Below are 15,566 nucleotides of genomic sequence, written 5' to 3' on the forward strand. Positions count from 1 at the left end.
TTATAATTTGTCCAAAATACCTTGTCTTCAGTCAAGGAGGCAGGCGTTTCCCCCCTGCAGCAGACGCCACACAGTCGTCACTCAAATCTGTGAATCCCAGCCCCGTAGTATGAATAAATAAGAAGACACTGTGGGGCTGGGATTCACAGGCAGGGCATCCGCACAGGCGCAGTCAGCTGGACTGCATATGAGGACGGACAGGCAGCGCTCACTGCGCCTGCCCAAGGCAGGAGAAAAGAGCGCAAGCGCCGAATCAGTTCAAAACAGCGGTGAGGAGGCGGCGCCCGGCGCCAAGAAGATTTGAGTGACGGCTGTGTGGCGTCTGCAGCAGGGGGGAAACGCCGGCCTCCTTGACTGAACACAAGGTATTTTAGACAAATTATAAAACTGATTATTTCGGCAGTTACAGCACCCAGAACTAAAAGAGCCACCTTGTCAGAATGCAGCATTACTTTCTGCACAAGGTGGCTCTTTTTTGTGGTTACAGCCTACATAATGGAGGCTGCTTGGCACATGGTCTGTGTGTTGGAAGGGAGAAGGCCTCCTGTGTGTGGCTGCAGCCCAAGCCTGAGCATTTTACATTACCCCAGCCTGTGTGCCCACAGGCCTGTTGTAGCAGAGCCCTGCTAAGGACATTTTGTGTTTTGTTTTGCCTGATCTAAATGCTGTTTACTTTCTGTTTTTACTTCTGGGATAATGAAGCAATAAACCCACATGAACTTTTAAAGGAACGTGCCACCTGTTTTCCTCCTGTCGAACCTGAGTGAGTACCCCTACAGTGGGGTACATGTTTTATCCATTAATCACTTTCTGACTAACCTTTGGGGGGTGAATTATGGGTATAGTTTTACATTTGTAATTAATAAAGAGAGAACCCTTTAAGAAGATCCAGTTTTGGTTAAAATGATTCCAACATTCTGAACATAAAAAAGGCTTCTCCCCTATGTGACGTCTCTGATGTTTATTAACAGTTGATTTCCAAGCTAAATATTTCCCACATTAAGAAAATGAAAAAGGCTTTTCCTTGGTGTGACTGCTCTGATGTCTAACAAGATTACGTTTCCGGTTAAAACATTTCCCACATTCTGAACAGGAAAAAGGCTTCTCCCCTGTGTGGACTCTCCGGTGGTTAACACAATCTGATTTATACTTAAAACATTTCCCACATTCTGAACAGGAAAAAGGCTTCTCCCCTGTGTGAGTTCTCTGATGGCGATCAAGATTTATTTTCCATTTAAAACATTTCCCACATTCTGAACATGAAAAAGGCTTCTCCCCTGTGTGAGTTCTCTGATGGTGATCAAGATTTACTTTCCATTTAAAACATTTCCCACATTTTGAACATGAAAAAGGCTTCTCCCCTGTGTGAGCGCTCTGATGGCGATCAAGAACCGATTTCTGGTTAAAACATTTCCCACATTCCGAACAGCAAAAAGGCTTCTCCCCTGTGTGAGTTCTCTGATGGCGATCAAGATCTGTTTTCCATTTAAAACATTTCCCACATTCTGAACATGAAAAAGGCTTCTCCCCTGTGTGGATTCTCTGGTGCCTAACACAACCTGATTTATTGTTAAAACATTTCCCACATTCTGAACAGGAAAAAGGCTTCGGCCCTGTGTGAGCTCTCTGATGGCGATCAAGACCTGTTTTCCATTTAAAACATTCTCCACATTCTGAACATGAAAAAGGCTTCTCCCCTGTGTGGATTCTCTGGTGATTAACACAATCTGATTTATTGTTAAAACATTTCCCACATTCTGAACAGGAAAAAGGCTTCTCCCCTGTGTGAGTTCGTTGATGGCGACCAAGATCTGTTTTCCATTTAAAACATTTCCCACATTCTGAACAGGAAAAAGGCTTCTCCCCTGTGTGAGTTCTCTGGTGGGAAACAAAATGTGATTTCTGTGCAAAACATTTCCCACATTCTGAACAGGAAAAAGGCTTCTCCCCTGTGTGAGTTCTCTGGTGAGTAACAAAACTTGATTTGCAATTAAAATATTTTCCACATTCTGAACATGAAAATGACTTCTTTGCTTTAGGAGCAGATTGGTTTTTATTGTCTCTTTTGTGACTTTGATTTTCCTTAGTAGTTGGTAATGAATCAGAAGATGGGACCTGTTTCATAGGATCAGCTGACATATCTTTGCTGTGAAGGGATGATGGTATATCTGGAGTAATAGCATTCACTTCCGTTGCATCTTGTAGGATCTCAAGATCATCTGATTTAAAATTTGAAGATGTCAGCTGTCCCTCTGATCTCCTGGTACAGTCATCTGCTAAGAAAAAACAATTATTATTTTTTAATAAAATATCTGAGTTTTATATTTGTGAACATTTCTACTTAAACTGTCCATACAAATGGCAAGCTATGTAAAAAAAAATGTCCCCACTCAGGTCATCATCTGTCAATGAAAAAAACAGAGGTTCTCACACTATTAGTGGCTCAAAGGCTGTTGAAAAGCAAGGGGGTTTCTATAAACCAATCCAGCGAAATCCTCTCTCACTTCTGAGACTTGCAGTGTGCTCAAACAACATTTAGGATCCCTGTGTTTAGCAATATTATAGTGAAAAGAATCCACTTAATTTACGGTCTGTGTCTCCTGGAGCACAATCTGGGCGCTATGTGTTGGGTAATAAAATAGCAAATGTGTAATTTTCAATCTCCAACATCCACTGCGTGTTAATTTCTGGAAAGTGGCTGTGGAGTCAAAATATACACTTCTCCTATAGATTATAACTAGTGATGGCCGAGCACTAAAATGCTCGGGTGCACGTTGCTCGGGTCAAGCAAATTGGAATACTCGGGTACTCGACCCGAGCAACCAGCCCAATGTAAGTCTATGGGAAATCCGAGTATGTTTACCGCGATCCCCCACGGGGGTCCTTTTAAAGGGAACCTGTCACCCCCAAAATCAAAGATGAGCTAAGCCCACCAGCATCAGGGGCTTATCTACAGCATTCTGGAATATTGTAGATAAGCCCCCGATGTATCCTGAAAGATGAGAAAAAGAGGTTAGACTATACTCACCCAGGGGCGGTCCCGCTGTGGTCCGATAGGCGTCATGGTCCGGTCTGGGGGCCTCCCATCTTCTTACAATGACATCCTCTTCTTGTAGTCATGCTGCGGCTCCGGCGCAGGCGTACTTTGTCTACCCTGTTGAGGGCAGATCAAAGTACTGCAGTGCGCAGGTGCCGGGAAAGGTCAAGAGGCCCGGCACCTGCGCACTGCAGTACTTTGTTGCTGTGCTTCTGTTGGTGGTTTGCTGGCAACATGTCAGTCCTACTTCATTTCACCCCAACTGAGCTAGTCTTATACAACTGGGTTTTGTCACGCCGCTTTGGCCAGCCATACCCAGTGATAGTGGATCCGAGGAGGAGGAGACGAATGTGGGTCCATTCACTTTTGAGGCAACACCTCACTAAAGGCCATTTCCACCATTTATATTCATCTCTGAGGACACATCCCAACAAATGTTTCCAATATTGTTGCATGAGTCTTGCCACCTTTGATATTTTGTTGGAGACAGTGCACCTTGGGATAACCTTTCAGGACACCAGGATGCGGAAATGTATATCCGCAGAGGAGCGTCTTCTCCTTACTTTACAGTATGTATTCCTCCTCCTCACATACTCTATGTTGATGATGTGTCTCTATTAAATGTGTTATTTAGTTATGCTTAGCAGCTGATGTAAATTTATTATTGATATATGTAAAAACTCTACTAAATTAGTAGTAAGAATATGTTAAATTCACATAGCCAGTGTTAATTTTTGAATTTACTGCTAGCCTGGCTTGTTAGTTTCACACAGTACTTGTGCTCTATAGGAATGTTCTAAATCATTCAAACCTTGTAATTGTTATTTTTGTCTGCTTTCAGCTTCCTGACAACTGGCTTTTCGTATGCTGCCCTACATCTTGAATTTTTGATTGGGAGGTCTACTATCTCCGGCATAGTCCTGCCTACCTGTGTGGAAATCTGGTCCAAACTTCATCAACTGGTCATGCCTGTGCCCAAGATCGAGGACTGGATGTGGATTGCCTATGGGTTTCAGGAGCATTGTCAATTTCCAAACTGTATTGGAGCCCTTGATGGCAAACACATCCGTGTGCGTAAGCTGCAAAATTCAGGGTCCCAATTCTATAATTATAAACAATATTTTTCGGTAGTGTTGTTGGCTGTGGTTCACAGTCACTGCAGGTTTATAATTGCAGATATTGGGGCCTATGGGAGAACTGGAGACTCTAGAGTCTTCAATTCTTCCATTATGGGTCGGCGGCTGCGCAATAACCAGTTGGACCTACTACCACCACGTCAACTTCCAGGTTCCAATCAAGAATCTGTGCCATATGTCCTTGTGGCAGATGAGGCCTTCCAGTTAACCAGTCATGTAATGAGGCCATATTCCCGTCAAAACCTGGACCATCGGCGTAGGATATATATATTTTTTTAAACTGTTTATTTTTGAAAATTTTTCCTTTATCTCATTCAAATAACATCATAAACATAAGTATAAATGTAGCAAAATTAAGCAAAACAATGCAAAACATTTTAGATGTTTCTTCCAGTGGCACAGTGCACAGCACTGCTGCTCCTACTAAACTTAGGGCAAACATCTAATGCATCATCTAAGAGTAGGTGGGGTACAGGGAAGGGATAGGGAAAAAGTCAGGGAGGGGAAAAGACACAGAAAGAAAGAAAAAAGGCACGTAACATCAGTTGGTTAGTTTAGTTACATAGTCATCCCATGGAGCCCAGATGCGATTGAACAAATCAAGTTGATTATTAATACAGGCCGTAAGATTCTCCATACGTCTCATTTCTTTAATCTTAATCCAGAGTTTTTTCATGGAGGGAGCTGATCTTTTCTTCCAGTATGAGGCTAATAGACACTTCGCCGATGTTAGGACATGGAGGAGCAGCCTGGCAGGGCCCTTTGTTATGGGCACGGGGGGAACATTAAGCAAAAAAGTCACAGGATCCATAGGAATCTCTACATCTAACACCTGAGAAATCAACCCCTGTACTCTCTTCCAGAATGGGGATATAGTCTGGCAATCCCAGAATATATGTGGCAATGAGCCCACAGCCCCCCGGCATCTCCAGCATTTATCCGATGTGGCAGGGAAAATTGTTATGGACTGGTAATTTAGGAGCGACATGAGACTAGCTCTGGGCAGGTGGTAACTATACAGACCGCAGTCCCTGATCTTAACACAACCCTAGCAGTAGCCGTGGAATGTTCCTGTCACTCCCTGGACATCTCGTCACAGCCGGAGAACTAGCTACCCCTAAAGGTAGAAACAGGAAAGCTATCTTGCCTCAGAGAAAATCCCCAAAGGATAGGACAGCCCCCACAAATATTGGCTGTGAGAGGAGAAGGAAATGACATACGTAGTATGAAACAAGATTCAGCAAAGGAGGCCAATTCTAGCTAGATAGACAGTAAGGAAAGAAACACTGTGCGGTCAGTAATAAAAACTAGAAAAAGTCCACCGCAGAGATATGCAAAAATCTCCACACCTGACTAAAGGTGTGGAGGGCAAAATCTGCAGCCCAGAGCTTCCAGCTTAGCTAAATAGATACATACTGATAAGCTGGACAAATGAACAAAACATAAATGCGCTGAACAATAAGTCCACTACAAGTGGACTGCAAAAGGACAAGCAAGGACTTAACTTAGCTGAACGGGTCAGAGTGTCAGGGAAATCCAAGAGCCATGCCTCCAGGCAAGAACAATTGGCAACTGGCATTGATTGAGGGATAAAGCCAGACTAAAATAGCCGAGCAGAAAGAAGATCAGTGGAAGCAGCTGCTGATACTAAATCCAAGAAGCAGCTATACCACTCAAAACCACAGGAGGGAGCCCAAGAGCAGAATTCACAAAAGTGCTACTTACAACCACCGGAGGGAGCCCAAGAGCGGAATTCACAACAGTACCCCCCCCTTGAGGAGGGGTCACCTGTTGTGAACTCTGTTTTTGGGCTCCCTCTAGTGGTCACAAGCGGTACTGTGTAGTGTTGTCTTTCTGCAGGTTGGCAGCATCAGCTGGTTCGTTATCCTTGGTTGGTTTCTTATTTAGCTCACCTGGATACTCAGTTCCTTGCCTGCTCTCAATGTATTCAGTGCTCTTCAGATTCCTTGTGACTACCTTGCTCCCAGTCTCTCCAAGACAAGCTAAGTTTTTGTTTGATCATTTTTTGATTATCAGCATTTATTATGTTTTTAGTCCAGCTCGCTAAAATGTGATTTCCTCGCTTGCTGGTTGCTCTAGGGGACTGAGTTTCTCCCCCCACACCGTTAGTTGGTGCGGGGGTTCTTGAAATCTCAGTGTGGATATTTTGTAAGGGTTTTTTACTGACCGCACAGACCCCTTTACTATTTTCTGCTATCTAGTATTAGTGGGCCTCATTTGCTAAATCTGTTTTCACCCCTGTGTATGTGCCTTCCTCTTACCTCACCGTTATTATATGTTGGGGGCTTCTATATCTTTGGGGATTATTTCTCTGGAGGCAAGAGAGGTCTTTCTTTCTCTCTAGGGGTAGTTAGTTCCTCAGGCTGGCTCGAGACGTCTAGGATTTTTAGACACATTCACCGGCTACTTCTAGTGTGTTTGGATAGGTTCAGATTTGCGGTCAGTCCAGTTTGCCACCTCCCTAGAGCTTGTCCTATGTATGTTACTTAGCTGGAGTAATTTGTGATCCTCAACCACTAAGGATCATAACAGTAGAGCAGGCCTCAAAAGTGTTTAATGCATCGCAGAAGTGGGATAAAAAGAAGACCTGAGTACATTTTTTTTTTTCCTCCCGCTTTTCCTTTGCTGCAGTCTGTTTAGCTTCTTTCATCCCCTTGAACTCTGGGTGGTTTTGAGCTCGGCTGCAGACATGAATGTTCAGACTCTGACTTCTAGTGTGGATCATCTGACTGCACGGGTGCAAAGTATTCAGGATTTTGTTATTCGTAGCCCTATGTCAGAACCAAAGATACCCATTCCGGAGTTGTTTTCTGGTGATAGATCTAGGTTTCTAAACTTTAAGAATAATTGTAAGTTATTTCTATCTCTGAGACCTCGTTCCTCTGGTGATTCCGCTCAGCAAGTTAAAATTGTTATCTCCTTGTTGCGTGGCGACCCTCAAGATTGGGCTTTCTCTTTGGCGCCAGGAGATCCTGCATTGCTTAATGTAGATGCATTTTTTTCTGGCTCTTGGATTGCTTTATGAGGAGCCTAGTCTTGAGAATCAGGCAGAAAAAGCGTTGCTGGCTATCTCTCAAGGTCAGGATGAAGCAGAGGTGTATTGTCAAAAATTTCGGAAATGGTCGGTGCTTACTCAATGGAATGAGAGTGCCCTGGCTGCAAATTTCAGAGAAGGTCTTTCTGAGGCCGTTAAGAATGTTATGGTGGGGTTTCCCACCCCTACAAGTCTGAGTGATTCTATGGCTTTAGCCATTCAGGTTGATCGGCGTTTGCGGGAGCGCAAATCTGCTCATCCTTTGGCGGTGTTTTCTGAACAGAGACCTGAGTCTATGCAATGTGACCGAACTCTGACCAGAATTGAGCGACAAAGTCATAGACGTCAAAATGGGTTGTGCTTTTACTGTGGTGATTCTACTCATGTTATCTCAGCATGCTCTAAATGCTTAAAAAAAATCGCTGGACCTGTCACCATTGGTACTATGCAGCCTAAATTTATTTTGTCTGCTACTTTGATTTGTTCTTTGTCATCCTACCCGGTTATGGCTTTTGTGGATTCGGGTGCTGCCCTGAATCTGATGGATTTGTCGTTTGCCAGGCGCTGTGGTTTTGTCCTGGAGCCTTTGGAATTTCCTATTCCTCTGAGGGGAATTGATGCTACGCCATTGGCTGAGAATAAGCCTCAGTATTGGACGCAAATGACCATGTGCATGACTCCCGTACATCAGGAGGTGATTCGCTTTCTTGTTCTGCATAATTTGCATGATGTTGTCGTTTTGGGTCTGCCATGGCTGCAGGCTCATAATCCAGTTTTAGATTGGAAAGCTATGTCTGTGTCAAGTTGGGGTTGTCAGGGAATTCATGGCGATGCTCCGTTGGTGTCTATTGCTTCTTCCACTCCTTCTGAGGTCCCTGAGTTTTTGTCTGACTACCAGGATGTATTTGATGAACCCAGGTCCAGTGCCCTGCCTCCTCATAGGGATTGTGACTGTGCTATAAATTTAATTCCTGGTAGTAAATTCCCTAAGGGACGACTTTTTAATCTGTCTATACCAGAGCATGCCGCGATGCGGAGTTATATAAAGGAGTCTTTGGAGAAGGGACATATTCGCCCATCCTCTTCCCCTCTTGGTGCAGGATTTTTTTTTGTGGCCAAGAAGGACGGTTCTTTGAGACCTTGTATAGATTATCGTCTTCTGAATAAAATCACAGTCAAATTTCAGTATCCTTTACCACTATTGTCTGATTTGTTTGCTCGGATTAAGGGTGCCAGTTGGTTCACCAAGATAGATCTCCGTGGTGCGTATAACCTTGTACGCATTAAGCAGGGAGATGAATGGAAAACAGCATTTAATCCGCCTGAAGGCCATTTTGAGTACTTGGTGATGCCTTTTGGACTCTCTATTGCTCCTTCTGTGTTTCAGTCTTTCATGCATGACATCTTCCGAGAATATCTGGATAAATTTATGATTGTTTATCTGGATGACATTTTGGTCTTTTCTGATGATTGGGAGTCCCATGTGAAGCAGGTCAGGATGGTGTTTCAGGTCCTGCGTGCTAATGCTTTATTTGTGAAGGGCTCAAATTGCCTCTTCGGAGTACAGAAGGTCTCCTTTTTGGGTTTTATTTTTTCTCCTTCTACTGTGGAGATGGACCCAGTCAAGGTCCAGGCTATTCATGACTGGACTCAGCCCACGTCTGTTAAGAGTCTTCAGAAGTTCTTGGGTTTTGCTAATTTTTACCGTCGTTTCATCGCTAATTTTTCTAGCGTGGTTAAACCTTTGACGGATTTGACCAAGAAGGGTTCTGATGTGACTAATTGGTCTCCTGCGGCCGTGGAGGCCTTTCGGGAGCTTAAGCACCGGTTTTCTTCAGCCCCAGTCTTATGTCAGCCAGATGTCTCTCTCCCCTTCCAGGTCGAGGTTGATGCTTCTGAGATTGGAGCAGGGGCTGTTTTGTCACAGAGAAGCTCTGATGGCTCTGTGATGAAACCATGTGCTTTCTTTTCAAGAAAGTTTTCGCCTGCCGAGCGGAATTATGATGTTGGTAATCGGGAGTTGTTGGCTATGAAGTGGGCATTTGAGGAGTGGCGACATTGGCTCGAAGGAGCTAAACATTGTGTGGTGGTCTTGACTGATCACAAAAATCTGATTTACCTTGAATCTGCCAAGCGCCTGAATCCTAGACAGGCTCGTTGGTCGTTGTTTTTCTCCCGTTTCAACTTTGTGGTCTCATATCTGCCTGGTTCGAAGAACGTGAAAGCTGATGCACTTTCTAGGAGTTTTGTGCCTAACTCTCCGGGAGTTTCTGAGCCGGCTGGTATTCTCAGAGAGGGAGTGATTTTGTCTGCCATTTCCCCAGATTTGCGACGAGTGCTGCAGAAATTTCAGGCGGATAGACCTGACCGTTGTCCACCAGAGAGACTGTTTGTCCCGGATAGATGGACCAGCAGAGTTATTTCCAAGGTTCATTCTTCGGTGTTGGCGGGTCATCCTGGGATTTTTGGTACCAGAGATTTGGTGGCTAGGTCCTTCTGGTGGCCTTCCTTGTCGCGGGATGTGCTGTCATGGTTCCCAATGGCAAGGGAACGTAAGAAACATATAAATAACGAACGAGCTCTCGGGTGATGGAAACTCGAGTTGACCGTGAGCTAAATCTACCACACAACTAATAGTAGCCAGGGAGCATACCTACGGCTTCCTAAATGCCACGCGCCAGCTGGAGGACTAACTAAGCCTGGTAGAGGAAGAAACAGACCTGGCTTACCTCTAGGGAAATACCCCAAAAGATGATAGCAGCCCCCCACATGTAATAACGGTGAAATACTTTCATACACAGTATGAAAGTAGATTTAGCAAAGAGAGGTCCACTTACTAGATAGCAGAAGGATACAAAAGAAGACTTCACGGTCAACTGAAAACCCTTTCAAAAAACCATCCTGAAATTACTTTAAGACTCCTGTGTCAACTCATGACACAGGAGCGGCAATTTCAGCCCGCAAGAGCTTCCAGCTACAGAGAATTACAAAAACTGCAAACTGGACTAAAGATACAAAACAAAAGGACAAAGTCCACTTAGCTGATCAGCAGACTAGTAGCAGGAACATGCAACCGAAGGCTCTGGTTACAATGATGACCGGCAAGGAAATGACTGGAGAGCAAGGCTAAATAGGAAACTCCCAAACGCTGATGGAAGCAGGTGAACAGAAGCAGCAAAGTGCAAACAAGTCACCAGTACCACCAGCAACCACCAGGGGAGCCCAAAAAGCGGATACACAACAGTACCCTCCCCTTAAGGAGGGGGCACCGAACCCTCACAAGAACCGCCAGGGCGATCCGGATGAGCCCTATGAAAGGCACGAACCAAATCCGAGGCATGAACATCAGAGGCAGTTACCCAAGAATTATCTTCCTGACCATAGCCCTTCCATTTAACCAGATATTGAAGTCTCCGTCTGGAAATACGGGAGTCCAAGATCTTTTCTACCACGTACTCCAATTCACCCTCCACCAGCACAGGAGCAGGAGGTTCAGTAGAAGGAACCACCGGTACCTCATATCTCCGCAACAGCGACCGATGGAACACATTATGGATAGCAAAAGATGCCGGGAGGTCCAAACGAAAGGAGACAGGGTTAAGAATCTCCAAAATCCTATAAGGACCGATGAACCGAGGCTTAAATTTAGGAGAAGAAACCCTCATAGGGACAAAACGGGAAGACAACCACACCAAGTCCCCAACACGAAGGTGGGGGCCAACACGACGACGGCGGTTAGCAAACTGCTGAGTCCTCTCCTGGGACAATTCCAAATTATCCACCACTTGTCCCCAAATCTGATGCAACCGATCCACTACCGCATCCACTCCAGGACAATCCGAAGATTCAACCTGACCAGATGAAAAACGCGGATGAAACCCTGAATTGCAAAAGAAAGGAGAAACCAAAGTGGCAGAACTAGCCCGATTATTAAGAGCAAACTCCGCCAACGGCAGAAAGGCAACCCAATCATCCTGATCCGCAGACACAAAACACCTCAAATAAGTCTCCAAAGTTTGATTAGTTCGTTCCGTCTGGCCATTGGTCTGAGGATGGAATGCAGACGAAAAAGACAAATCAATGACCAACCTGGCACAGAATGCCCGCCAAAATCTAGACACGAACTAGGTACCCCTGTCAGAAACGATGTTTTCCGGAATACCATGCAGGCAAACCACATTTTGAAAAAACAGAGGGACCAACTCAGATGAGGAAGGCAACTTAGGCAATGGCACCAAATGAACCATTTTAGAAAAACGGTCACACACCACCCAGATGACAGACATCTTCTGAGAAACAGGGAGGTCCGAGATAAAGTCCATAGAGATGTGCGTCCAAGGCCTCTTCGGAATAGGCAAGGGCAACAACAACCCACTAGCCCTAGAACAACAAGGCTTGGCCCGAGCACACACATCGCAAGACTGCACAAAAACACGCACATCTCGAGACAGGGAAGGCCACCAGAAGGATCTAGCCACCAAATCTCTGGTGCCAAAAATTCCCGGATGACCTGCCAGAGTAGAAGAATGAACTTCCGAGATGACTCTAGTGGTCCACTCGTCAGGAACAAACAGTCTACCAGACGGACAACGATCAGGTCTATCCGCCTGAAATTCTTGCAAAGCACGTCGCAAATCAGGAGAGACAGCAGACAAAACCACTCCATCCTTAAGGACACCAGCAGGTTCAGAATTCCCAGGAGAGTCAGGCTCAAAACTCCTAGAAAGAGCATCTGCCTTCACATTCCTAGAACCCGGTAAGTACGAGACCACAAAATTAAACCGGGAAAAGAACAACGACCAACGTGCCTGTCTAGGATTCAGGCGCCTGGCAGACTCCAAATAAATTAAATTCTTGTGATCAGTCAAAACTACCACCTGATGTTTGGCACCCTCAAGCCAATGACGCCACTCCTCAAATGCCCACTTCATGGCCAAAAGCTCCCGATTACCAACATCATAGTTTCGCTCGGCGGCCGAAAATTTTCGCGAAAAGAATGCACAAGGTCTCATCACTGAGCAGTCGGGACTTTTCTGCGACAAAACCGCCCCCGCTCCAATCTCGGAAGCATCGACCTCAACCTGAAAGGGAAGGGAAACATCAGGCTGGCGCAACACAGGGGCAGACAAAAAGCGGCGCTTAAGCTCCCAAAAGGCCTCCACGGCAGCAGGGGACCAATTGGCAACATCAGCACCCTTTTTAGTCAAATCCGTCAGAGGTTTAGCAACGCCAGAAAAACCAGCTATAAATCGACGATAAAAATTAGCAAAGCCCAAGAATTTCTGGAGACTCTTCAGAGAAGTAGGCTGCGTCCAGTCGTAAATAGCCCGAACCTTGACAGGGTCCATCTCAATAGAAGAAGGGGAAAAAATGTACCCCAAAAAGGAAATTTTTTGAACCCCAAAAACACACTTTGAACCCTTTACACACAAAGAATTCTCCCGCAAAACCTGAAAAACCCTCCTGACCTGCTGAACATGAGACTCCCAGTCATCAGAAAAAATCAAAATATCATCCAAGTACACTATCATAAATTTATCCAAATATTCACGGAAAATATCATGCATTAAGGACTGAAAGACAGAAGGTGCATTAGAAAGGCCGAAAGGTATTACCAAATACTCAAAATGGCCCTCAGGCGTATTAAATGCGGTTTTCCACTCATCCCCCTGCTTAATTCGCACCAAATTATACGCCCCATGAAGATCAATCTTAGAGAACCACTTAGCCCCCCTTATGCGAGCAAACAAATCAGTCAGCAAAGGCAACGGATACTGATATTTGACTGTAATTTTATTCAGGAGTCGATAATCAATACAAGGCCTCAGAGAGCCATCCTTTTTAGAGACAAAGAAAAAACCGGCTCCTAAAGGTGATGAAGAAGGACGAATATGTCCCTTTTCCAGGGACTCCTTAATATACTCGCGCATAGCAGCATGTTCAGGTACAGATAGGTTAAACAAACGACCCTTTGGAAATTTACTGCCAGGAATCAGATCTATGGCGCAATCACAATCCCTGTGAGGAGGGAGTGAACCAATCTTAGGCTCTTCAAAAATATCACGATAATCAGACAAAAATGCCGGAATCTCAGATGGAATAGATGACGAAATGGGCACCATAGGAGTGTCCCCATGAGCCCCCCGACATCCCCAGCTTAACACAGACATAGCTTTCCAGTCAAGGACTGGGTTATGAGACTGTAACCATGGTAATCCAAGCACCAAAACATCATTTAAATTGTACAACACAAGGAAGCGAATCACCTCCTGATGGTCTGGAGTCATACGCATAGTCACTTGCGTCCAGAACTGTGGTTTATTACAAGCCAAAGGTGTAGAATCAATACCCTTCAGAGGTATAGGGACTTCCAGAGGCTCTAAATCAAACCCACAGCGCCTGGCAAAGGACCAGTCCATAAGAATCAGAGCGGCGCCAGAGTCCACATAGGCATCCACGGTAATAACTGATAATGAACAAATCAAGGTTACAGACAAAATAAATTTGGACTGTAAAGTGCCAATTGAAATAGACTTGTCAACCTTCCTAGTACGTTTAGAGCATGCCGATATAACATGAGCAGAATCACCACAATAGAAGCATAACCCATTTTTACGCCTATAATTCTGCCGCTTGCTTCTGGACATAATTCTGTCACATTGCATTTTCTCTGGCGTCTCTTCAGAAGATACCGCCAAATGGTGCACGGGTTTGCGCTCCCGCAAACGCCGATCAATCTGAATTGCCATTGTCATGGACTCATTCAGACCTGTAGGCGCAGGGAACCCGACCATAACATCTTTAACGGCATCAGAAAGGCCCTCTCTGAAATTTGCCGCTAAGGCGCACTCATTCCACTGAGTAAGCACAGACCATTTACGAAATTTTTGGCAGTATATCTCAGCTTCATCTTGCCCTTGAGATAGGGCTATCAAAGCTTTTTCAGCTTGAATCTCCAAATTAGGTTCCCCATAAAGCAACCCTAAAGCCAGGAAAAACGCATCCACATTGAGCAACGCAGGATCCCCTGGTGCCAATGAAAATGCCCAATTTTGAGGGTCACCTCGCAGCAAAGAAATTACAATCTTAACCTGCTGGACAGGATCTCCTGAGGAGTGAGGTCTAATTTACAATTATATTTGAAATTCAGAAACCGAGATCTATCTCCGGAAAACACCTCTGGTGTAGGGATTTTAGGTTCAGAAATAGGAGTATGCATAACAAAATCTTGTAAATTTTGAACCTTCGTAGCAAGATTATTTAAACCTGCAGCCAAACTCTGAGGATCCATCTTTAAACAGGTGAGCTCAGAGCCATTCAAGGATTATAAGAAGAGAAAGGCAAAGGCAGTAATTAGAGCTGAAATACAACTGATCCAACTATGGAGTAGCATAGGGAAAAAGAAAAAAAATTTTTTTACAGACTTCCTTTTTCTCTCCTTTCTTCTGCCAATAAGTTTAACACATGGCCGGTCATACTGTCATGGTTCCCAATGGCAAGGGAACGTAAGAAACATATAAATAACGAACGAGCTCTCGGGTGATGGAAACTCGAGTTGACCGTGAGCTAAATCTACCACACAACTAATAGTAGCCAGGGAGCATACCTACGGCTTCCTAAATGCCACGCGCCAGCCGGAGGACTAACTAAGCCTGGTAGAGGAAGAAACAGACCTGGCTTACCTCTAGGGAAATACCCCAAAAGATGATAGCAGCCCCCCACATGTAATAACGGTGAAATAAGAGGAAAAGACATACACAGTATGAAAGTAGATTTAGCAAAGAGAGGTCCACTTACTAGATAGCAGAAGGATACAAAAGAGGACTTCACGGTCAACTGAAAACCCTTTAAAAAAAACATACTGAAATTACTTTAAGACTCCTGTGTCAACTCATGACACAGGAGTGGCAATTTCAGCCCGCAAGAGCTTCCAGCTACAGAGAATTACAAAAACTGCAAACTGGACTAAAGATACAAAACAAAAGGACAAAGTCCACTTAGCTGATCAGCAGACTAGTAGCAGGAACATGCAACCGAAGGCTCTGGTTACAATGATGACCGGCAAGGAAATGACTGGAGAGCAAGGCTAAATAGGAAACTCCCAAACGCTGATGGAAGCAGGTGAACAGAAGCAGCAAAGTGCAAACAAGTCACCAGTACCACCAGCAACCACCAGGGGAGCCCAAAAAGCGGATACACAACAATGTGCGTTCCTTTGTGCAGTCTTGTGGGATTTGTGCTCGGGCTAAGCCTTGCTGTTCTCGTGCCAGCGGTTTGCTTTTGCCTTTGCCTATTCCGAAAAGGCCTTGGACGCACATTTCCATGGATTTTATTTCGG

At 44.8% G+C, this 15,566-nt stretch overlaps 1 protein-coding gene across 1 annotated transcript in view; it reads right to left on the minus strand.

The window, feature by feature from the left end:
• Positions 1–482: 482 nt before the first annotated feature.
• The window catches only part of LOC143766501 (uncharacterized), a 149,026-nt gene continuing 133,942 nt past the window's right edge, over positions 483–15,566 (minus strand). Inside the window, exon 9 of the mRNA XM_077254237.1 lies at positions 483–2,273. Within this exon, the coding sequence (XP_077110352.1) occupies positions 1,000–2,273 (1,274 nt within the window). The 3' untranslated portion in view covers positions 483–999. The remainder of the gene's footprint in view (positions 2,274–15,566) is intronic.

Source organism: Ranitomeya variabilis, chromosome 4 (assembly GCF_051348905.1).
Source record: "Ranitomeya variabilis isolate aRanVar5 chromosome 4, aRanVar5.hap1, whole genome shotgun sequence".
Lineage (NCBI taxonomy): Eukaryota > Metazoa > Chordata > Amphibia > Anura > Dendrobatidae > Ranitomeya > Ranitomeya variabilis.